The 24,994-nt window shown below is 37.7% G+C and overlaps 1 protein-coding gene across 1 annotated transcript in view; it reads right to left on the bottom strand.

The window, feature by feature from the left end:
• The window catches only part of WDR37 (WD repeat domain 37), a 91,384-nt gene that overhangs the window by 39,496 nt on the left and 26,894 nt on the right, over positions 1-24,994 (bottom strand). Inside the window, exons 8-10 of the mRNA XM_042782245.1 lie at positions 20,537-20,613; positions 7,070-7,310; positions 5,125-5,266 (exon numbers count right to left, since the gene is read on the bottom strand). Of these exons, the coding sequence (XP_042638179.1) occupies positions 5,125-5,266; positions 7,070-7,310; positions 20,537-20,613 (460 nt within the window). The remainder of the gene's footprint in view (positions 1-5,124; positions 5,267-7,069; positions 7,311-20,536; positions 20,614-24,994) is intronic.

Genomic DNA, 24,994 nt, shown 5'->3' with positions numbered 1-24,994 from the left:
AAAAAGTTTGCCAGTTCATGCTAAGTGCAGAAAAGAGAAGATATGAATAATATGGTACTTGCATTATACTTTATTTTCATTAAAAATTTCATTTGTTCTTAAAATGAATGTAAACTAACTTATTTCTTGAAAAATATGGATTGAATAGAGGACTCAAGTGAACCTACACAACTCCAAGTTTAATCTCATACTTGATTCCATTTAAAACAACAACCTCTGAAAATTCTACAAAGTTGTATTCTTAGGTCCACTTAAAAACAAGATCTCTGTAACCCGTTACATTCCTCAAAAGTGTATGTCTCAAAAAAAAAAAAAATTATGTATCCATCAGTGGCAAAAATTTAACACAATTTGAATAGATAATTTGACCATGAAACCAATACTCCTTACATTTTACAGTCAAAGGGAGACAAATGATAAACAACCTATTGTTAAAATACACTTAAAAGCTAAAACATTCACTCCTATCAACTTGCAGTAATACAAATTTATTCTTGGCTCTTTTTTCACAAAACAATTTCAGACAATCAAATAAGGAAACTGAAAATAGACCGTGACTAAAAAGTTATTTAAGCAACACCAAAGGAGAATTTAAAAGCATTAGGAGAGATAGTAAGTAGCCCTGTTGGCACAGCAGATAAGCACTGGGCTGCAAATTGGAAGGTTGGCGGTTTGGACCCACCAGCTGCTCCACAGGAGAAAGAGATGGCAGTCTGCTTCTATAAAGATTGTTATTGTTGAATATTACAGCCTTGGAAACCCTGTGGGGCAGTTCAATACTATAGGATTGCTATGAGTCAGAAAATGACTCAACGGCAGTGAATTTGGCTTGGTTTTAGTTAGGAGAGATAATACACCTCTGTGACTCAGAGTACTACTCTGGTATCACACCTTAGAGTCAAACCCCATTTATAAGCCAATCTGGCAAATTATTTAACCTCTCTCTGCATCAATAAACTAGGGATAATACCATTTAGACTCAGCATGAAGATGAAATGAGGTGAAGCATGTAATGTGTTAAGAACAGTGCCTAGCACATATTAAGGACTCAATAAAATATTCAGTATTATACTGTGTGGCAGTTAAGGTTGTAGTCAACTTGGTTGGGCCTGGTTGAGTGGCTGGGCAGCTGCTGGTAGTCATTCCCCATAATGAGACTCGTAATCAACTCCATGGTGGAATCTGCTGTGAGCAGCTGAGTAGGCCTTAGGGATGTCGTCTGTTTCCTGTATATAAGGAGAAGCCTTGGAGAATGGTCTCTAGCTTATGGCACACTTGAACCCTGAATGTAGTCATGTCATTGTTCAACAGCCTTCAACAGCCTGCCATGTTCTGCCAAACTTGGGACTCTCAATGGACTTGAATTAATGGCCTGCTGTGTGGTTTGGTAACATCGGGACTGTGCCTTTTTACTTATCAACCTTGGGCTTGTCAGCCTCAGCAGCCAGCATCTGAGTGAAGAAAAGCCTCCAGCTTCAGTGGGCTGGGAGCATGAGGCAGAGCTGAACCCCAAGGTTGAGGGGCTTTCACCCAGCCCCTAGAGCCTGGCACTTTGAAGTCAGATGTAAAGCCTCCAAATTTTAAGAATAAACTCCTGTTTGTTAAGGCCATCCCATTTGTGGTATATTCTTGTCAGAGTGGCACTAGATAACCAGAACATACTGCTAATAATACTTTTGTTTTTCCTGCTTCCCTTTCCCAACACAACCATTCTAGCCCTCCCTCACTGGTTCTCTAGAGGTCTTTTCTCTTCTGTCCGCATATGTCATTTCATCTGCAAGGAAAATGTAAGTAAGCACAGCAGTGGCACATTTATCCACCTCCCTGTGACCATATTCTGTCTTCTAAAAGAAGATCTAGTTTCTATCATGTCAGAAGTACAAGCTGCCCTGCTAACACAAAATTCTCTTCTTAAACTAATTCTCAAATCTCTAATGAGAGAGACGTACCTGTTTTCCTTGGTCTAGTATAGAGCAGTAATGTCATTTAAGTGACAAAACTGTAGCCACTTTTACCAGTCTGGGGTAGAGAAAGCACAAGGTAAGTCTAGGACATCCTGTTGTACCAGTAAACAAGTAAGTGCGCAAAGATTAAAGAGGTCATGGCAGAAAGACTCAGATGAAGATCTGAAGGGCACTCAGTAGCCAAATTTGACCAATTTAGCATCAAAAATAAAGGGTTATAACTTAGTGAATGAAAAAAGTCTACAAGTTTATGATACTACTCAAAAGAAAAGAACAAAGAACAAAGGAAGAGGAAAGTTCTTCGTTGAAAAATGTGAGCTAATAAATGTAAAAAATGATAGAACTGGAAGGATTATCCTTTTAAACATGTGATACAATAACTAATTCAGGCAAAGATCATCAATGATGTTAAACGTGTCAGATGAAAGGTTGCTGTGGAATAAGACATTCACGTGGTCTCACTTTACTTTGCTAGTTATATAGCAGAGATCTTTCCCAAAGGGAGAGTTGGGAGACATCACCTTAACCAAGTGAGCCAACTTAGCATCAGCAATAGTGGGACATGGCATTATGTGCAGTACAATGTAATGCAAAAAGTACACAACTTCAGCTATTTAGTACTTTTGGTGTTTATCCTAAATCTAATTACTAGAAAACGTGCAGCATGTGGTGCATGCTACAAGAGAGCTGGTTTGGATTTTTCACACGCACACAAAAAGTCACTATCATGAAAATAACAATACAAATGGATAGAGGACTATTTGAGGTTAAACAGGGCTACAGAAATGTACTATGTAATAAATGCAATGAGTGAACTTGATTAAATCCTAAATTGAAAGAAAAAAAGTTATCAGACACATTTTGGGAATTGCTGAGTAAATGTGACTATGGACTGGATATTAAATAATATTACAGAATTTTTATTAATTTTCTTAGGTGGATAATGGCACTACAGTTATTTAGAAGAATGTCCTTATTCTTAAAAGATGTGTGTTGAAGTATTAAGGGGCAAAAATGCCATGACATCTGCAACTTACCTTCAAAAGGCTCAGAAAAAAAATTATGTGTATGTGTGTATATACACACACACATACACACACATATATATGTGTGTGTGTGTTCTCTCACAGAGAGAGAGAACAAAAACAAATGTGATGAAACCAAGTGTTAATCTAGGTAAGGGGCAAATGGGTATTTATTGTATTATTCTTTCAAGTTTGATACAGGGTTAAAACCTTTCAAAATAAAAAGTTTTGGGAGAAAATGAAGGCTCGGGAGTAAGACTACCTGGGTTCAAATCCTATTCAGCCACATTAATATCTGTGACCTTACACAAGTCACTTAAGTTTTCTGGGCCTCAAAATTCTTTTATTTATAAAACACACATATAAAATAACTACTGTAGAAGGAACCACTAATCAACCATCAACAGTTTGTCCCTCTCTTCCATAATGTACAGTTGTTGCTAGGTTAGACTACTCAGAGAAGGAATGGTTTCCCAGTCTCCTTTGCCTATAGGTGAAATCAAGGGAGCACTTCTCCCCACAGATATAAGTGGAAGTCTCACTTTCAGGCTAAAGTGGTTAAGAAGCTGATGTTCTTCTTTCCTCACCACCAGCTAAACAAAGAAGACTGAAGATCTACAGGAAGGTGAAACCATAAAATAGAAAGTGTGTGGGTCCCTGAATGTCTCCTAGGAACACTGACTTGCCCACACTGTACACTGTAATGTGGGTCATACAGCTGGATTGAGAGTTTACAGGTTGTCTGTTCCAAGAGCTGGAGAGGCACAAGTCGTTTATAATCAGGTGCTAACCTAAAGGTTGGTGGCTCCAACCCACCCACTGGCTCCATGGAAGAAAGGCCTAGCAAACTGCTCCATAAGTAAGACAGCCAAGAAAATCCTATGAAGCAGTTCTACTCTATGATACATGGGGTCACCATGAGTCAGAATCAATATAACAGGTTTGTTTTGTTGTTGTTACAGTGGCTATTATTACCCTAGCTAATGTAATAAATAGGAGCTCTGGTAGCATAGTGCCTAAGGCATTTGACTGCAAACCAGAGTTTGAACCACCAGCCACTCCTCAGAAGGAAGGCTGGGCAATCTACTTCCGTAGTGATATTGCCTCAGAAACCCAAGGAGGGGTTGCTATGAGTCAGGTCTGACTCAACGGCACATAACAACAACAACAACAACAACAACAATGCAATAAATGCCTAACTTATGTTAGGATTGTCCTGTTTCTTTGTAGACATCTAATTAACATTTAAACATTAAATCTAAAACTTGGTATTAGATTTAAAGCTTAGATTTCATTACAAACATACTATTACATGCATATTATTAAAAATGTTCAGATTTAATTATGTTTAGATTTCATTAGATTTAATAATAAACATATTATGTTCATTATTAAAAATGTTGAAATTTAATTAGATTAATTGTGCTTAGATTTCATTAAATTTAATTGAATAATAAATTTAAAATTTAATAATAAATTTATAAAACAGATTTTTTTACATCATCTTATGGTGAAAAGAAAGAAATCTTATTTTAGAGTAGCAGAATGAGCAAGTTATTCATTTATTTAAAAATATTTACTTATGGCTATTATATTTTCTAGATATCAGGGATATTTACACATCATTATGCTTGAGTTCTCTAACAGAAATCTAAACAGAGATGGATTCACACTACATTGAGGCTCTATGTTTATCTGCTGTGTGTGTTGTGTATGTGTGTGTGTGTGTGTGTGTCTTCTCCCAGAATGCCTTGCCACCAACAACAAAAATCAGACTGAAAACATCCTAGCAAGATTATCTGTGTGATTATTAGTAGTCCTGGCCCTTCCCCTCTCAGTAACTGACATGATCATCCTTCTAGTCATGCTACAAACCTTGGAACATTTCTTGATTCTTCTCCCACTGCCCCACTCCACCCCCTATCCAATTTCTTGAGGGAACATCAGACTCTTCTCTGAATCACCTAAATTTTTTGCAATCTTCAAAATCAAGATAAATGTTTAGGAAAATAAGTCATTTTGAAAAACCGTGGCGTTAATATCAATACTAAGACTGAGTTTTAATGTCAACCTATAAAACTTCTTATAATAATAATTAAGAATAAATATCTAACTCTAGAACAACCATGACTTACTCTGTGTGGCCCTGAAAAACATTCACAGAATGGATTGAAGGATCCCTGAAATCCCAAAGACGGAAAGTTGTGTCTCGAGATGATGTTACCACAAGACGCTGGTTGGGATGTGTACAACAATGTGTTAATTCTTGATCGTGTCCTATAATTAAACATAAAAAAGAATATTTAGAATAACAAAAGTGTAAGGTTATTTACTTGCATATCTACAACTAGAATGAAGCTATTTTAAAAAACAAGAATACAAAAATCTTTATGTGCTCTGTTGTTAAAATTCAATGTAAATAGAAAATTAAAGGAATAATTTAATAAAAGGTAGAGTCAGAGTGGGACCAGTTTTTCCTTAGAACTTAGAAGTTCTTTTAGTCATATATTTAAGAGGAACAGGAACATATGTGTGTAATCCATTTTCTAATCATAATAGTTATAAAGTCAGGTAAAACATTTTAACAGTCTGAATATGTGAACAACTTAATTCTTTACTTCTAGAACAATCTCTAATAATATAATAAGGTAGAACCCTCAGTTAAATATAGTCTTTAAGACTCAGGAAATACATTTACTGATATGTTTGTAAAAACAACTGTGGCAGGAGGAATTCTAAGATAGTCCCCAAATTTCCACCTTCTGGATACTATCTACCACCTTAAATATTAATCTTTCCCTTGAGTTTGGGCAGAATCTGTAAGTATGAGATCTGGCTCTAGTAATCATGTTACATTATACAGCAAAGAGATTTTTCTAATGTAATTAAGGTCCTAAATCTGTTAACCTTCAGTTAATCAAAAAAGAATATTCTGGGTGAGCCTGACTTAATCAGTTAGGCTCTTGAAACCGTCCAGGCCATCCCCAAAGTCAGAAAGATTAAAAGCAGCACAGCTGCACTCCTGCCAGCCCAGAAGAAAGCAAGCAGCCATGTAGCAAAATGTCTTTGGAGGGGGCCGTAAGAAACCTGAATGCAGCTTCTAGATTCTAAAAGCAGTCCCTGGTCAACAGAAAGCAAGAAAAGAAGAGATCTCAGTCAGAAAGTCACAAGGAATTGAATTTGATTTGTGCCTGATGAGACCCTGAGAAGACCAGCTAATCTGCACTGAGACAGCTGACTCAAGGAAATTGTAAGGTGATAAACTGTTTTGTTTTAAGCCATTACATTTATGGAAAAAAAAAAAAAACCAGAAAGCTAATATAATCACCGTATTTCAAGTATCTAGACACTAAATCTCGGAAGGAAGGTTGGGCAATCCTACTTCCGTAGTGATACTGCCTCAGAAACCCAAGGAGGGGTCGCTATGAGTCAGGGCTGACTCGACGGCACATAACAACAACAACAGACACTAAATACAGTTTAAATTCCCTAAAGATAAAACAGGGAGCTCTGGTAGCATAGTGCCTAAGGCATTTGACTGCTAACCAGAAGGCTGGCGGTTCAAACCCATCAGCCACTCCTTGGAAGGAAGATGGGGCAATCTACTTCCATAGGGATACTGCCTTGGAAACCCAAGGAGGGGTCGCTATGAGTCGGTTCCGACTTGATGGCACCTAACAACAACAACAACAAAGATAAATTTAGCTACAAATTTGTTGTTGTTGTTGTTATTTGCCCTCGAGTAGGCCCCAACTCATAGCGACCCCTCCTTGGGTTTCCGAGGCAGTATCACTACGGAAGTAGGATTGCCCAAACTTCCTTCCGAGGAGTGGCTGGTGGGTTTGAACCGCCAGCCTTCTGGTTAGCAGTCAAGTGCCTTAGGCACTATGCTACCAGAGCTCCCAGCTACAAATTTAGCTACCAACAATTCTATTAATTAGAAAGGACCTAAGGATATTACATCCTAAGAGTCAGGGGTATAAATATAATTCAAGAAAAAATTTTTAATATAAGATATTAATACATTAACATGAGTCAAAAGAAATCAAATTGACAATTTAAGTGTTTAAAATAAAGTACCAGTTAGAGAATGAACAAGTTCAGATGTCTCCACATCATATAGATTCGCTGTTCTGTCCCAAGAGGCAGTCACTGCCTGCTTCCCTCCAACCAACCAATCAGCTGCAATGACCACTCCTTGGTGGCTTTTAAGAGATGTTAGGGGAACTCGAATGGTAGGGCAATCACTGGAAACATCTCCATCTCCATCTGGTTCATCTTTATCAGAAAACTCTACTTCATCTTCTCCAGATATCTGTTGCTAAAGATAAGGTCAAAAGACAAAGATATTTCCTGGGGATCTTAAGTATATTTCTAGCATGGCTACATAATCAGGTCACTCTTATTTATCTTTCTAGGACCTATTCATCATTTTGACCGATATTGGAACAACTTCTGGTACATAACTGGTGCTCAACAAATGTTATCAAATGTATAATTATCTACTTGGTTAAAACCTAGCATCAAATAAAAGGAAAAAAAAAATTAAGGCCACTATGACATCAAATAAGTTATTTATTTCAGCTAACAAGTAAGACAGCAAATGGCAAATAGAATGATTTTTCAACAATTTAAGTTTTTTATCACTTATTAGTAAAAATGTCATATCAACTTTCAAAAATACAGCTGAAAATCATTGTACCACATGAAAAAATAAGAAATATTTAAAATGTACTTAGAATTCTATTGTTACATTAATTGATATGAGAATTTATTTTCATAGAGTATCAGTGAAGTGTTTTTCAAAAGCCAAGGATAAAATGAAAACTTAAATGGACTTCCCAGCCAAGGTTTCAGCCTAATTTAAGGAAATATGTTTATCTAATTATAGGTGGTCCCCAACTTACAATGTAATCAAGTTATGACTTATAATAATGTTTTTTATGTTTTAGGTACATCTTATCATTAGTACTATGTACCACATACAACCCTGTAGTACATAATTTGCTAATGTCATCATAACTGTAAGTGTATATGTAATGTTTCCAACCCCCAAAGACAAAGATTGGACTTATAAAGATACTGCTAACAAACGAGAATAATAATGAAAACTAAGAAAAAAAAAAAAAAAAGAAGCATTCAACTTATGTCAGAATCAACTTTCACTGGAATAGAACACCATCACAATTTGGAGACTTCCTGTATCCCAACAATTGTTTATCAGTTGCTTAAGTATGTCAGGGACCAGATAGAGTGCCGGTTATCTATATCTGTCTGATACGTGTGACATATGAGAGTGACATATATCTGTCTGGTATATGTATATTTAAGACTATGTATGTATAATGAGCTCCAGTGGCATAGTGGTTAAAGCACTGGGCTGTAAACCAAAAAGATCCATGGTTTAAACCTATCACCTACTCCATGAGAGAAAGATGATGCAGTCTGCATCTGTAAAGATTTACAGCCTTGGAAACCCCATGGGGAACTATGAGTCAGAATCAACTTGATGGCAGTCGTTGGGTTTGACAAGACTATGTATATTTTAGGCGATGAGCATACTGGAATGAACAAAATCGACAAACTCCTTGCTCCCATGGGGCTCATATTATAGGAAGGAATACAGACAATGCATACACACACAAATATACACCATACACTGACACACACACAGTGTAAGGTGGTAATGAGTGTCATGAATAAAAATAAAGCAAACTAAGAATACAGTCATGGAGGCTGTTATTTTATATTGCATTATCAAAGAAGTACTCTGATAACAATTTAGTAAGTATCTAAAGGAAGTAAGGGAGACATGCAAATATTTAAGAAAACAGCACTCCAGCCAAAGGAGTAACAATTGCAAAGGTCCTGAGAAAGGAGTATTCTTGGCATGCTCCAGAAACAGGGAAGGTGCCGGTGTGTGCGTGAAACACAGTGATGGTGGTGGTAAATGGGGATGGTGTGGAAGGGGCAGAAGAAGAAATCAGAGATTGAGTGAATGTAAAACTTGGTAGACTATACAAAGAAGTTTGGGTTTTATTCTAGGTGTGAAGGAAAATCACCAGACTGTTTTAAGTAAAGACATGATATAATCTCATTTATACTTTAAAAAGGAACACTCTGCTGTATGAAGGACACAATACAAAAGCAAGAAATGAAAGGAGAGAGAGACAGGAGGTGATTATAGAATTCTAGGTAGGTGCCCATAGATAGGAAGACTGAACACTGTGAAAATGTCAATACTACCCAAAGATACAATGCAATCCTGATCCAGATTCCATCAACATTTTTTAAGGAGATGGAAAAATCAATTACTAATTTTATATAGAAAGGAAAGAGACCTCACATAAGCACAGCACTACTAAGAACAACAACAACATAGTAGGAGGTCTCCCACTTACCAATCTCAAAAACCTAGCCATGGTAATAAAAACAGCCTCATACTGGTACAATGACAGACATACAGACCAATGGATAAGAATTCAGAACCCAGCAATAAATCCATCCACCTATGGACAACTGATCTTTGACAAGGGGCTGGAAGCCATTCAGTGGGGAACAGTCTAATAAAGGGTGCTGGCAAAACTATATATCCCCTTGTGGAAAAATGAAACAAGATCCATACCTCAAACCATATTTAAAAAAAAAAAAAACCAACTCAAAACATACCAGAGACCTAAATGTAAAACCTAAACTATAAAAATCATCGAGGAAAAAGCAGACACAAACTTGGGGCCCTAATTTAGGGCATAAATAGACTATCAAACGCAACCAAGAATGCACAAGCAACAGAAGAAAAACTAAATGACTGGGACCTTCTAAAAATTAAATTCTTATGCACCTCAAAAGGGGAAGAAGAGACCAGTGGAACCCCTGAGACTACGGCCCTTGGTTACCCTTTGGGCCTAGAAATAGACTCACATACATGGATTGGCTCTCAGCCCAACAGTAGAAAGACCTATATGCAGAACACCTACCCAGGGTGATGCACCCACCTACTCTAGGGAGATGAACCCCTTAGATCCATCAGCCATGAGACACCAGCGGGCCAACATTCACACAGAGGGAAAGCTAGACAGACAGGAATACATAGATAAGAAGGGCAAAGGGAAGGGGTAGTTACAGGGAGGAGAGGGGAGGAGAGTTTTTTATAGTTGGGGATGGTAATTCAACATGAAATCAAATGTGCATGCACTGCTGAATGTAAAACAAATTTGCACCCAAAACAGAATTTAAAAAAAAAAAGGGAAAAATAGAACCTACAGTTTTGGAAAGATATCTGACAACAACATATCCAACAAGGGACTTGTTTCTGAAATTTATAGAAAACTCCACCACCTCAACATCAAAAAGAAAAATAATCGAATTAAAAAATGGGCAGAAGACATGAACAGACACGTCACCAAAGAAGATATTCAAGCAGGCAACAAACACACATGAAGAAATGCTTGCAATTATTGGTAATTAGAGAGATACAAATCAAAACAAACATGAGCTATCATCTCATCCCAGCAAGAACAGCAAAGTTCAATAAGACATAAAACAAAAAATGGTGCCAAGGGTGCAGAGAGATTGGAATCCTCATATATTGTGGTGGGACTGTAAAGTGGTACAACTATTGTGGAAAAGTATGGCACTTCCTTAAAAAGTTGGAAATAGAAATACCATTTGATCCTGCAATCCACTAGGTATACATCCTAAAAGAGTGAGAGCTAGGGCAGGAATAGATATATGAACACCCATGTTCATCACAGCACTATTGACAATAGCAAAGAAATGGAAACAATCTAAGTTTCCATCAACAGATGAATGGACAAATACATTATGGTAAATACACACAATGGAATATTACGCAACATTAAAGAATAATGAGGAATCTGTGAAACAACTGAAAACATGAATGAACTTGGAAGACATTATGCTGAGTGAAATAAGTCAAATAGAGAAGGATAAATATTACTATGAGTTCACTGTTACATGCATGTGAAAGCTGGACAATGAATAAGGAAGACCAAAGAGTTGATGCTTTTGACTTGCAGTGTTTGTGAAGAATACTGAAAGTACCACGGACTGCCAGAAGAACTAAAAATCTGTCCTGGAAGAAGTACAGCTGGAATGTTTCTTGGAAGTGAGAATGGCCAGCCTTTGTCTCACCTACTTTGGTCATGCTGTCAGAAGGGAGCATTCCCTGCAGAAAGATATCATGCTTGGTAAAGTGGAGGGTCTAGCTAAAAAGGCAGAGGCCCTCAAAGAGATGGATTGACACAGTAGCTGCAACAATGGGCTCAGGTATTCCAGGGATTGTGAGGCTGGCGCAGGACCAAGCAATGTTTCATTTTGTTGCACATAGGGTCATTATGGGCGGAGTCAACTCAATGGCACTTAGCAACAACATTATAAAAAGTCAATGAAAGGTTTACACATGGACAGAAACATTTAATGGATACCAGGGATGGGAGAGGAGAGGAGATAAAGGAAAATTACTAACTAGGTACAAAACATATATTAATTTGGGTGAAGGGAAAGCCAATATACCAAAATCACATAACCAGTACAATATCACTAAAGAAAAGAAAGACACGAAGAGGTGCACAAGTTACAGACAACAAAGGTAAACACTATTACACACACAATACTGCATTATCAGTAAGAAGAAACATTAATCTACAAGTGGATACATGGGTAGACAGGAAAGATGATGGATAGGCAAATGGGACCATACCCATGGCCATATATAGATCTGGTGGACAATATTTCTACATATATATTTCTTTGTGTTGTAAAAACGCCCATGTATATAGCAGAGCTAACTGGGGGCAAAGTTATGAAAATTTCTTGGCCATAACCGAACACCTCAAGGAAGCCAGGCCTGGGGGCTCAGGACCATAATCGCAGGGGATGTCGAGGTCAATTGGTATAACATAGTCCATAAAGGCACTGTTCTAACATTCTACTTTGCTGAGTAGCAAATGGACCCTTAAAAGCTTGCAAGCAGCCATCTAAGGTACAACTATTAGTCTTTCCTTGTCCAGAGCAAAGAATGAAGAAAATCAAAGACATATGGAAATAATTAGTGTGAAGGACCAGTGGGCCACGTGAACCTCATCTTCCATAACCCCGAGACCAGAAGAAGTACATGGTGCCCAGCTACTACTACCAACAACCCTGAAAATGATTACAGTAAGAGATCCCATATAGAGTGAGAGAAAATGTGGAACTAATCTCAAAATAATGAAAGAAGACCAGGTTTACTGGTTTGACAGAAACTGATAGAACCCCTGACACTATGGCCCTTACTCATGGTTCAGGTTTGGAACTGAACTCACCACTGTGGCTCAACTTTCAGCCAAACAACAGACAGGTCTATCAGGTAACAATAACACCAGGAAGATACATACTTCTTAGAACGATCAATCCTAAGAGGTCAAAAGGGAAGCATTTGCCCAGGGGTAAAACTCAGAAGGCAGGAATGGATAGGAAAGGACAAAGGGAAATGGTAACCACACGGAGGAAATGGGAAAAGTGCTGTTACACTGTGGGGACTGCAATCAATGTCACAAAACAAAATGTGAATAAACTGTAGAATGAAAAACAAATTTACTCTGTAATCTTTCACCCAAATCACAACAATTTTTTTTTTTTTTTTTTTTAAGAAGTCCAGGTAAGAGAAGATAGTTTGGATTAAGGCGGTAGTAACAGAGGTGAAAAGAAAGTTTGAATTACATTTTTTTTTCTTTAATTATGGTTTGGGTTCTAGACAGCTTTTTTTTTTTTTTTCTTTTACACTTTTTTAAAATTGTGATTGGGGTGAAAGTTTACAGTGTAAATCATTTTCCATTTTTCCATACAGCAGTTTCATATACATTTTGATTCATGGCATTGACTGCAATCTCCACAATGTAGCAGCTCTCTTTCCACTTTCTCCCAGTGGCTACCTTTTCCCTGTATTACAATATATTTGGAATAAAGCTTCAGCATTTACTGATACATCGATATCATGTTGAAAAAAAAGACAAGAGTTCATGGATGACTTAAACGTTTCTGGCCTAAATCACTGATGGTGAATGATGGTAAAGTCTCCTGAGACATGAACACAATGAAAGGAACAAGTTATGGGGGACATTCAGTGTCAAATATCCATAAGACATTCAAGTAGAGACTGAATATACAGTTAGATGTAGAAGTCTAGAGTTAAAAGAGAAAAAAAAAAGTTAGAGCTGGTATGTCAATTTGGAGTCGGAAACACCCAGATGGTAATTAGAGACCTGGGTACGGAACAAGATCACCTGAGAATAAGTATTGGAGGAAATAAGGGAACTGAGTCTAAGAGCACTGAAACATTTAGTTAGGAAGAGGAGAAAGATCTAGCAAACAAGACTGAAAAGAAATAGCCCATGAAGAAGCAAGGAAACAAAAGAAAATTGCAAAAAAAAATTCATTTCATGGATGGTCAATTGTACTGGGTTATTAAAAAGGAAACTAAGAAGTGAGGTTGAAAATCATCCACTGGATTTGGCAGTAGAGTGGCTGTTGTTTTTGTTTGCTGTCAAGTAGATTGTGATGCACAGCGATACTATATGACAGAGAACTGCCCCAGAGGGTTTCCTATGCTGTAGTCTTCAGGAGAGCACATCGTCAGTTCTCTCCCATGGAGCCACCAACCTTTTGGATAGTGGCTGAGCGCTTAACTGATGTGCCACCAGGGCTCCTTTTCATTAGCCATTGTTGTGGTGGTGGCCTTCAAGTAGACTGCCTCATAGTGACCCAATGTGACAGAGGACTGCCCCACTGGGTTTTCTAGGCTGTAATCTTTATGGGAGCAAATCAGCAGGTCTTTTCTCCCAGGAGCCCTTAACCATTGCACTACTAGAGTTCCTTTCATTACTCGTTGTTGTTGTTATATGCCTTCAAGTCAGACCCTTGGGTTTCCGAGGCAGTATCACTACGAAGTAGATTGACCCATCTTCCTTCCGAGGAGTGGCTGGTGGGTTTGAACCACCAGCCTTCTGGTTAGCAGTCAAGTGCCTTAGGCACTATGCTACCAGAGCTCCTCATTACTCATTAGGGAGATGCAAATTAAAACCATTATGAGTATTACCTCACCTTCATTAGAACAGTAATGATAAAAATAAGTAAATAAACAAATGGAAAACATTATGTATTGTCAAGGATGTGGAGAATTTCACAAAAAGTATTAGTGGTTACCAAGGGTGCAAGGGAAAAACGGAAGAAGGGAATTTTTACTTAGGGTGCATTCAATGTATGTTTCTGGTGGTAGGATTATTTGGAAAAATATAGTGAGAATGGTTGCACAACTTGAAGAATGTAATCAATGTCACTGAACTGTACATGTAGAAATTGTTGAATTGCTCTATGTTTTGCTGTATATATTCTCACCACAGTTTTTAAAAATATAAAGAGATGTGTCTCTAAAGAGAGAATGGGAAAAAGAGAAGCATAAATAACACTTTTGAGGAGGTTTTTATAAAGAAAACCAATTAAATGGGGAGGCAGTTCGAGTAGGCTGTGGAATGGAAGACTGTTTCGTTTTGTAAGGTAGAGGCTATTTTGACAAGTCCGTAAACCATAGGAAAGAATACAAGAGGAAAATTTTGATGACACAGGCTAGAGAAGGAATCACTGAAGAGGTAAAGTCAATGCATAAGGGAGAGAGGACAGAATGTAAGCAGAGGACTTAGTGTTCGACTGGAGCAAGGATCATTTACCAATTGATACAAGAAGAAAAATGGGCTATATGACTAAAGATGCAGGTTCCAAAAGGATGTAGAAGTTCTCTTTGGTTGTTTCACTTATCTCCAGCTGCGAGTGAATAAGGAAGGTGTTGGAAATTTGAAGAGAAGAAAATGTGAGAAATAGTCATCTAAGGATATGGGAGAATCAACTGACTAGGGAAATACATTATAAATGCAGCACAGATGGCCCACTTGCCCTTTGAGGCCATAAACTTGAAAACAAGATCACTTAGCATGGGTATTCACTGTTCAAATGCAGGAAGGAAACAGGAAAAGGTGGCTTTTACCAGAATTAGGATTTCCCCAGGGGGAGAAGGGTTTAGAATTTAGTGGCAAAGTTAAACATAAATAAATGACTTCGCAAATCATCATCTATTTTGAATTATACAAAATGCGACACAGAAGAAGTACAGATGCTGTGAGGGTATATGACGACCTACCTCTTTGAAGAAGTGAATCTAAGTGATACCTGAAAGGTAAGAATTTGGGGGTAGGTATGACAGGGAGACAATCGAGGAGAAGAGCATGGGCCTAGAAGGAAGAGAGAATTTAGTATGTCCAGTGAAGCAATTTAGTTCAGAGTTCAGTTTGGACTTAAGTGAGAAGGAAAGTGATGAAAAATAAGGCTAGAAATAGAAAAACAGGAAAAAGGCAAAGGAACTTGGACTTCATACTGAAGGCAATGGAGAGTCAGTGAACTGATAGCATTTGTATTTTGGAAAGATAACTCCTGATATAATGTGGAAAAAGATTGGAAGTGGGCTGGGCAACAAGATGATAGGCTGGTTACGGAACTACTGCAGCAATCCAGGCTAGATTTGATTGCGAATCAGTGAGTGATAAAGGATTAACAAAATCCCTTCCGCTTTTATGTGTGATTTTGATCTTTGTTCTCTAGAAATCTAGTAATGGTCAGAATGTTACTAGATAACATTTTCTTCAGGTAAAAATGATCCCTGATTGGTAAACTGCATCCAGACCAGGAAGAACTAGCTACTATAAATACCAGATAAAATAATGATAAAAAATATCATGGTAGGAATACCATGACTTTGTGACTGAATAACAGGTAACTAGCAAGTCCCTGGATGCTGTGCTAGGAAGTTGTTACAAGAGGTATTAGGTCCTGTGAAGCATGAGGCTTAGAAGCTTGAAAGGCTACCCTATCCTTCTTTACAAGTCCTATTCACATGTACCCATGTTGACCCCTGGAGGGTAGGGAGGAAGACAGTAGTTCCTGGCTGGCTCCATGGACAACTGCATGAACACATGATGCTACCCTGCTGGCAAGCTGTGCTTCCTGTCCTACATCCTTCTGAGGGAATCTGTGCCAAGTGTGGTCTATGGCAGTCCAGTCAAAGGAATGTTAGTTCAAACCCTGTGGGTGAGTGGTGTAGAAGTGGTATCACAAAGATAGAGAAAAGTGGGTTCAAGAATTATTCAGGAAGTAGAATCACTAAGATTTAATGGATTAATTGCTAATAGGAAGTGGAAAGGAGGAAAAGAGAGCAATGTCAAAGATCATTCCAAACTTCATGACAATTTTAGACCTAGAACAGATCATGATAACTCCCAGACTAAATATCTGTTGAAGGAAGGACATAAACAACTAGGCATACAATGGTGCTATTTCAGACAGCAAACACTGCAGGAAGTTTGGAGTAAGATCATGTGTCTGTTCAGCTGTACTCATGTTGAGATTAAGGTATTTAGGAGGCATTCAAGTGGTTTACTTTGTATGTACTTAAAGACAGACATATCAGGAGCTAGAGTTCCCCATTTTAAAAAGTCCTTGTAATCAGGCTTCAAGTTCTAAGAGGTGAAACAAAGCCAGTATATAATGTGATTTTTCTGAACTAAAGAAGAAATTAGAAGATATCTAAAAATATAAATGTAACGAGTCATATTCAGTATTTATAAGCTCTTTTAACCTTAACTTGGGCAAGAGGAGGGAATAGAAAAGGTGAGAATTGTTAAAGTGTATTTATGCCAACTTCATAGAGATCATTAATCCATTCAACTTTAACCATTTTCATTGTCAGCAATATTTTAATGGAATGTCCAAGAACTGTTCATTTACTACTTCTAGAATTCTGAGTACCAGCAGTCTACAAAATCAATGAATATTGAATTACAGCATTTTAATATTGGGAGAGCCATTAGACACCACTTAACTCTCTTCAATTTTCACTTACAAATGAGAAAAATTAAGCCTATTAAGTTATATTAATTACTCAATATCACATAACTAGTGTGTGACACAATTATTTAGTACTACAGTAATTGAAAGCTCTTTATATGATACTCAATTTTTTTTTTTTAAATCAACATTGTGGATGCCAAATCAAACTCACTAATGCAAATTAAAAGGAGAAATCATCTGTACAAAACTGTGCTGATTCAAATCATATACATATTTTAACAGATTATAATTAGAGTTCATTCTTACATCTACAATTAGAACTGAGCAATGCCAGTGAAGCTGGCAGTCAAAACCAAGCAGGAAAAGCTAAGAAAACAAGTTGCTTTGGCTCTAAAAGGTATCATTTGCATTCCATGATAACTAAATGAGAATATAATCTATTCTTTTTAGAGAAGGGCAAACAGAACTACTCCTTGGCAATACACCCACTCCTCAATTATAAGAAGAGTTAAGTTCCAAAGACCAGGTTGTTATGCAAAAATTAGGTTATACAAAAATGGAGGACGACTACATCACCTCACCTCTTCAACTGTACCATGAATGTCTTGCCAGGCCACTGTTGAGATCACTTGATACTACTGCCTCCCCTCTACCACATCACTTCAGGAGAGCTTGGCCCCCACCACTGCCACCACTCCTGTCCTCGCCATATTTTCAGGATGGGTGACTTAGGCTCATTCCCTCAGTGACCCCAAAATGTTCTTGGTGGCTTTGACAGGGGCAAGGGGCTCCCTGTCCATGGCTAGGAGGCCCTAGGTACCACAGTGGAGATGCCCACTGCCCACTGGGTCCTTCCACCAGTGCCTCTCTCAAACATCTCCTGGCTCTCACTGGGTGGCTTTGCCCACTTCCACCCCATGTTCCCATGAGAATCAACAATCCAGAGCTACTTCTAGGCCACGATGGCCAGGCCTGGCTTCTGCCCTTGACCTTAAACTGCAGGTGGTGCTGGCCACTTACTTACTAACCTTAGTCATTCAGGTAGCCTGCCATACCCTCAAATGTGCCTGCATCAAGGAAGCATAAGGGGCTGCACAAGTGCCAGTCAGGTGCTATGGGGTTCATGGGCTCTGGGCACCCAAATGCCTCATTTCAAGGTTCCTTCTGACCATGAACTAACACATCCCTGCCACCTCCTCAGAGCTGGGAGCTGGGGCCAGACCCCAGGGTCCCGCCTTCAGTCCCAAGGGCAGGCCACCTTCAGGACACTGGCTGCTACTGCTCCTGCTTCAGCTCCCTGTGGGCACCCAGGGGCAGTGTCCCGTCTCCACTGGCCCCACTCCAGCCCTCCTTCTACTCTGCCCAACACCACAGCAGCCCTGGGAGATGATGTCCCCTTTCCCCTTTTGGGCAGTAAAATACTATGCAGTATGAGCTTCCTTCCTATGTGCACATGGGTCTGCTGATCAAGGACCCCATCAGGGACCTTGGGGTTCGTTACTGCCAGACATGCATCTTTAAAGCACAAAAGAATTGGATAGGAGATTTTCTACTATTGTCATAAATGTAAAATGTCAGATAATAAGATAGTCGATAACTGAAGAGTAGGTATACTTCTAAAATGGTTCAAGTTACTGTATACAATTCAGGTTCATCTTTAATTCAGACTGAATTCCATTCCCTACATAGCATCAAATCCTGAGATAATAACTAGCCAAGAATGAAAAGTCCCTGCACCCAACACAAACAAAATACTAAAAAGGAAAATAAACTCAGTATTTCATGTAAACTATGAAGTTTTTTTAATGTAAATATTGCATACACAACTTTTTTCCCTGTAACAAAATTAGTGCTTTTTTTCTATTTTATTTTATTTAGGGGGAAAAAAAAATCAATAAAATGTTAACTCATTTCCTCTGCACTGATCTTCACCCTCATCTCTCTGACCTTGTATACTCATCATTTTTGTTTCCTGAATGCATAAATGAACGAATGCATTGAGTATACTACGTAATGAATATTTTGGCATTTCCATCAGGAAAACAAGTTAAAATACTGAATCAGAATGTTAATTAGAATTGAACTGTTTTAAGTTCTCATAGAATTAAGACTTCTCAATTAAAGAAAACTCATCTTATTTACCAGTGGACTTTAGTAATTGCTAAACCCATCTCAAAATAGAAAGGTGTTATAAAGTATGTTTTAAAAAGAAAAAGTAAAAGAAATACTCAAGGCAGAAATATCAAAACTGGATGACTGCCATCTTCCTTCAGCTTACCTATTACAGCCAAAATACAAACCAAAAATTAACTAGCTTTTTATTTCACAACATAAAATTATTTAAGCTAGCTCTGCTTAATGCACTTTTCCTACCTGCTTTATACAGCACAGAGAAAAGGGAAAGTCATTGATAAAAGTTACATAGCTAAAATCTCCCCTATAACAAATAAAAACTAGTAAGACCATTTCACTCAAAAGTATAATTAAAACCCTTGCCTGATATTGGCAACCTACTTTGGTGAGCAGTGACTCACGTCTCAAAAGCTTGTGAGCGGCCATTTAAGGTACAACTACTGGTCTTTTCCCATCCAGAGCAAACAAGTGAAATCAAAGAAAATCAAAGATGCAAGGAAACAATTAATCCAAGGGACCAATGGATAACACAATCCTCAACCTCCATAACCCTGAAACCAGAAGAACTAGATGGTGCCTGGCTACCACTGCTGACCACTCTGAAAGGGAACCAATATGGAGTCTTGCAGAGACTGAAAGAAAAATATGGAACAAAACTCAAAATCATGAAAAAGACCAGCCTTACTTGTCTGATGAAGAGTGATGGAACCCCCAGGACTAGAACCCTTGACATCCTTCAAGCCAACAACTGAACTCAATCCCCATGGCTCAACATGGCCAAAAGATAAACAAGCCTATCAGGTGAACAATAATACCAAGAGAGTATGCATTCATTAGGACAATCAACCATACATGATCAAAAGGGCAGCATTTGCCAGGGATAAAGGTAAGAAGGCAGGAAGGGATAGGTGAGAAGGATGATAGGAAATGGTAAACAAAGGTATAAAGTGGGATGAGTACGGTTGCACTGGGCAGGTTGCAATCAATGTCACAAAGCAAAATGTGTATGAACGGTTGAATGGAAAACAAATTTGTTCTATAAACTTTCACCCAAATCACAATTAAAAAAAAAAAAAAAAAGATACTGGGCTGAAAAGTGAAAGTGATACAAATTTATTCAACAGTACAAAGCAAAGAGTAATTTGAGGATGCATGGGTTAAATATATTAATTCATTCTTCTTTTCAACAACTTTTATTATCTACATAAAAATTTTACCCATTTAAAAATGTCATACAAGCCATTAACATACGTATTAAGAAAATCCACAGAAGAAAACATACTGTCAAAAATTTAGTGCAAAAAGTATTAGGAAATACAACTTATATATAAAAATTAAGATTAATAGAAAATGTTTAATATCAGTAGGAAGGAAAGTTAAAGCAAATATACATTTGTATAAACAAAGGTAATTTTTTTTTTTAGATATTATGAATTCATACTAAAATTTGTACAACTTCGAGAACACTACCAACATACCCCATTTTGAGTTTTCAGGCTAATTAAATGTGCTGCTTACACTAGTATCTGCAATTGGCTGGGGTGTCGGCAGCTGTACCATGTATCTCCAAATATGAGCAGTCTGATCTCCAGAAGCTGAAGACAAGAAATAGGAGGAAAAGTTATACCAAGTGCACAACTGATACCAAGTGCTTCAAGCTATACTTCACTAAACAGCATCAGTCAAACTTCTGTAACTTAGCATTCATTTAAAACAGATATGCTTCATTTAAATAGCTATGAGACTGAATAAAGCTATTTAGAATAGAGTAAATGTGCAAAATTAGGATAATGGTTTACTTATAAAAATTCAGAATAGAAAACTGTATAGTTTCAGAGAAAATTTGCAAATAGCAGCTTTTATTTTCCATCTACCCAATCTAAATAAAATTAGTGTTATTTGTAATTATTGGATTCTGAGGTATCATAGAAAAGTAATACATAAACGCCTGTTTTCACTCACTGACTATTTGGAGTACCTTACAATTTGCTAGGACCCTATTAATATGATTATCTTATTTGTGCTATTACCTTTCTTTCCTTTTCACCAAAGTTTTCAAGGAAATGTTGACTTGGAATGGAAAGTCCTTATATAGTGTCACAGCCTTTATATTTCAATGTCTGTTCTATCCATTCAACAGCAGAGGGATTCACATAGAATTATTTTTACTTTCTCTCAAATCTTACTCTCCCCTTACAAAAATATTCTCTGGCTTCCACTTTCTCTTCACTACTATAGATCTTCACAAAAGAAGTTACTGAATATTGTAGGTTACTGATGGGAGGAACTTTGTTACAGTGTCAAATGAATATATTGCTCTTGCTTGCCAACTTCTCTTTGAATCAAAATCATATGCAAGTCTCATTCTGACTCTTCTCTCTACACCCATTACTTATCTGCTCCAAAGTTTCTATCTGCTTCATTTTTAAAATGTCTCTTGCTTTTATCCCTTCCTTTCTAATTTTCTAGTGTGAATATGGACCCTTCCAATCACTTCTTCACTGATCTCCTTGCCATCAGTTTCCCACCCCCTTTCTAATCCAAACAACTGCTGATTTAATAAAAGTTTAAATTCCTCAGTCTATTTAATCTTCAAATGTTTATTAAGGTATAAATTAAGCTACTATGAGTAAGCTTTGTTAAAATAGGACAAACTATCTCCCTCTCCCATATTCTTTTATATATAAAACCAAACCTGTATGGCCAAACTGAGTTATTGCTGCATCTCAAATGCACTGAAAGTATTTGTGATTAGATTCCTTGCTTAAACAATTCCACCTACAAAGCAACCCATTATTCTTACTTTTGTGCTGAAAATATTTACTATCTGGCCTATACAGAAGTTCATCATCCTCTGCTCAATAGCTCCCTTATTCTTCAAGATTTCCATAGTATCTATAAAATAACACAGGGTTCTACAGGTGTCTGGCAGTTGAATATGTAATGAAGGAAGACTCTAAATTTTACAGGAAACATCCTCAGTCCTGTAATGCTACCCTCCAAAAGCAACAAATGATTTTTTTTAAAACCACTGTAAAAAACAAATTACAGCAAATTCATAATCACAATGTAACTGTAATCTAAACTATCACAACTCAGGTAAACGATCTAGAAAGGAATAAGAACACTGAGTTTATCAAATTTCCAAATCTCAGTATTATTACTATTCTCATTTATTTCAGATGCATATGTTGCGGTGTAGGTGGTTGACAGCTGTGGTCAAGTCGGTTCCAACTCACAGCAACCCTATTTGCAACCAAATGACACACTACCTGGTCCTGCACCATCCTCACAATTGTCATGCTTGAGCCCTTTGTAACAGCCACTGTGTCAACTGATCTCATTGAGAGTCTTCCCCTTTTTTGCTGACCTTATACTTTACCAGGTATACATCCTTCTCCAGGGATTGGTCCCTCTGAAAACATAAGCAAAGTACAAGAGACAAAGTCTGACCATTCTCACTTGTAAGGAGCATTCCAGCTGTACTTCCGCCACACAGATTTGGTCATTATTCTAGAAGTCCAAGGTACATTCAATATTCTTCACCAACATCACAATTTAAATGCATCAAATCTTCTATGGTCTTATTTATTGTCCAGCTCTCACCCACATATAAAGCTATTGGAATACCATGCACCTTAATCTTCTAAATGACATCTTTGTTCTTTAACACTTTAAAGAGGTCTTTTGCAGCAGATTTCCCCAGTGCAATGCATCATTTGATTGCTCCTTCCATGGAAGCAGCTGATTGTTGTTGTTAGGTACCACAGAGATGGCTCCAACTCACAGTGACCTTATGTACAATACAACAAAACACTGCCCTGTCCTGAGCCAGCTTCACAATCCTTGCTACATATTTGAGTCCATCATTGCAGCCATTGTGTCAATCCATCTCGCTGAGGATCTTTGCCTTTTTTGCTGACCCTCACTTTAGCATGCATGATATCCCTCTCCAAGAAGGGTCCCTTCTGACAACATGATCAAAGTAGGTAAGACCAGGTCTTGCAGCATTCTGGCTATACTTCTTCCAGGACAGATTTGTTCATTCTTTTGGCAGTGCATGGTACTCTCAGTATTCTTTGGCAACACCACAACACAAAAGCATCAACTCTTCTTTGGTCTTCCTTTTTTACTGTCCAGCTTTCACATGCCTAGGAGGCTACTGAAAATACCATGGTTAGGTGCATCATAGTCTTCAGAAAGACACCTTTGCTCTTCAGCACTTGAAAGAGGTCCTTTGCAGCAGATGTGCCCAGTGCAATACATCTTCTGATTTCCTGACTTCTGCTTCCATTGGTTTTGATTGTGGAACCAAGTAATATGAAATCTTTGACAGCTTCAATCATCTCTCCATTTATCATGAGGCTGCTTATTGATCCAGTTGTAAAAATTGATTTTCGCTGACTTTATGTTTAGGTGTAATCCACACTGAAGACTGCAGTCTTTAATCTTCATCAGTAAGTACTTCAAGTCATCTTCACTTTTGGCAAGCAAAGTTGTGTTGTCTGCGTATCACAAGTTGTTAATAAGTGTTCCTTCAATCCTGACGCCATGTTCTTCTTCATATAGTCCAGCTTCTCGGATTATTTGATCAGCATACAGATTAAATAAATATGGTGAAAGGATATAACCCTGACACACTACCTTCCTGATTTTAAACCATGCAGTATCCCCTTGTTCTGTTTGAACAACAGCCTCCTGGTCTATATACAGGTTCTACATGAGCACAATTATGTCTTCTGGAATTCCCTTTTTTCTCAATGTTATCCATACTTTGTTATGATCCACACAGTCCAATGCTTCTGCATAGTCAATAAGATAAAAGTAAACATCTTTATGGTAAACTTTGCTTTCAGCCAAGATCTATCTGACATCAGCAATGAAAGACATCCCTTGTCCCACATCCTCTTCTGAATCCAGCCTGCATTTCTGAAGTTTCCTGTCAATGTACCATTGCAACCATTTTTTAAAATTACCTTCAGCAAAATTTTACTTGCATGAGATATTTATATTGTTCGATAATTTCCATATTCTGCTGGATCACCTTTCTTTGGAAGGGGTACAAATATGGATCTCTTCCAGTCGGTTGCCCAGTAGCTGTCTTCCAAACTTCTTGGCAGAGACGAGTAAGTGCCTCCAGAGTGGTATCCATTTGTTGAAACATCTCAATGGATATTCCCCATCAATTCCTGGAGTCTTGATTTTTGCCATTTCTTTCAGTGCAGTTTTGACTTCCTTCTTCAGTCCCACTGGTTCTTGATCATAAGCCACCTCCTGAAATAGGGGAACATCAACCAATTCATTTTGGGAAAGTGACTGTGTGTTCTTTCCATCTTCTTTTGATGCTTCCTACATCATTCAATATTTTGCCCACAGAAACTTTCAATATTGCAACTCGAGCCTTGAATTTTTTCTTCAGTTCTGTCACCTTGAGAAATGCCCAGCATGTTCTTTCCTTTTAGTTTTCTAACTCCAGGTCTTTGCACATTTCAGGATAATAATTGACTTTGTCTTCTTGAGCTGCTCTTTTGAAATCTTCTGTTCAGCTCTTTAATCTTGTTCATTTCTTCCATTTGCTTTAGCTACTCTCTGTTCAAGAGCAAGTTTCAGAATTTCTTCCGATATCCATTTTGGTTTTGCATATAGGATTCAGTAAAATGGCAATAAGCACATGGTTTCTAAGCAATGCATTACAAACTACCATTAATCTTAATAGAATAAGCAGCGAAAATTAGGTAGAAATGAAATTCTTATGAGAACACTTCAAGAGGACATGAATTTAATCTCAAAATAAATTCAACTTAATCTAGTTGATAATCCACTATTAGTTTTAAAAATAGTACTATTTTACTTTTCTTTATTTCTATTGCATGGTTTCTGCTAAGAAATCAGAGCTTATTCTTACTGGCTGTCCTTTGTAGGTAACTTTTTGTTTTTCCCATGCTGCTTTCAGGATTCTGTCTTTGTCTTTGGTTT

Source organism: Orycteropus afer, unplaced genomic scaffold, assembly GCF_000298275.1.
Source record: "Orycteropus afer afer isolate SDZICR_OR568_19922 unplaced genomic scaffold, OryAfe1.0 scaffold00271, whole genome shotgun sequence".
Classification (NCBI taxonomy): Eukaryota; Metazoa; Chordata; class Mammalia; order Tubulidentata; family Orycteropodidae; genus Orycteropus; species Orycteropus afer.
This window is presented reverse-complemented; position numbering and strand designations above follow the sequence as displayed.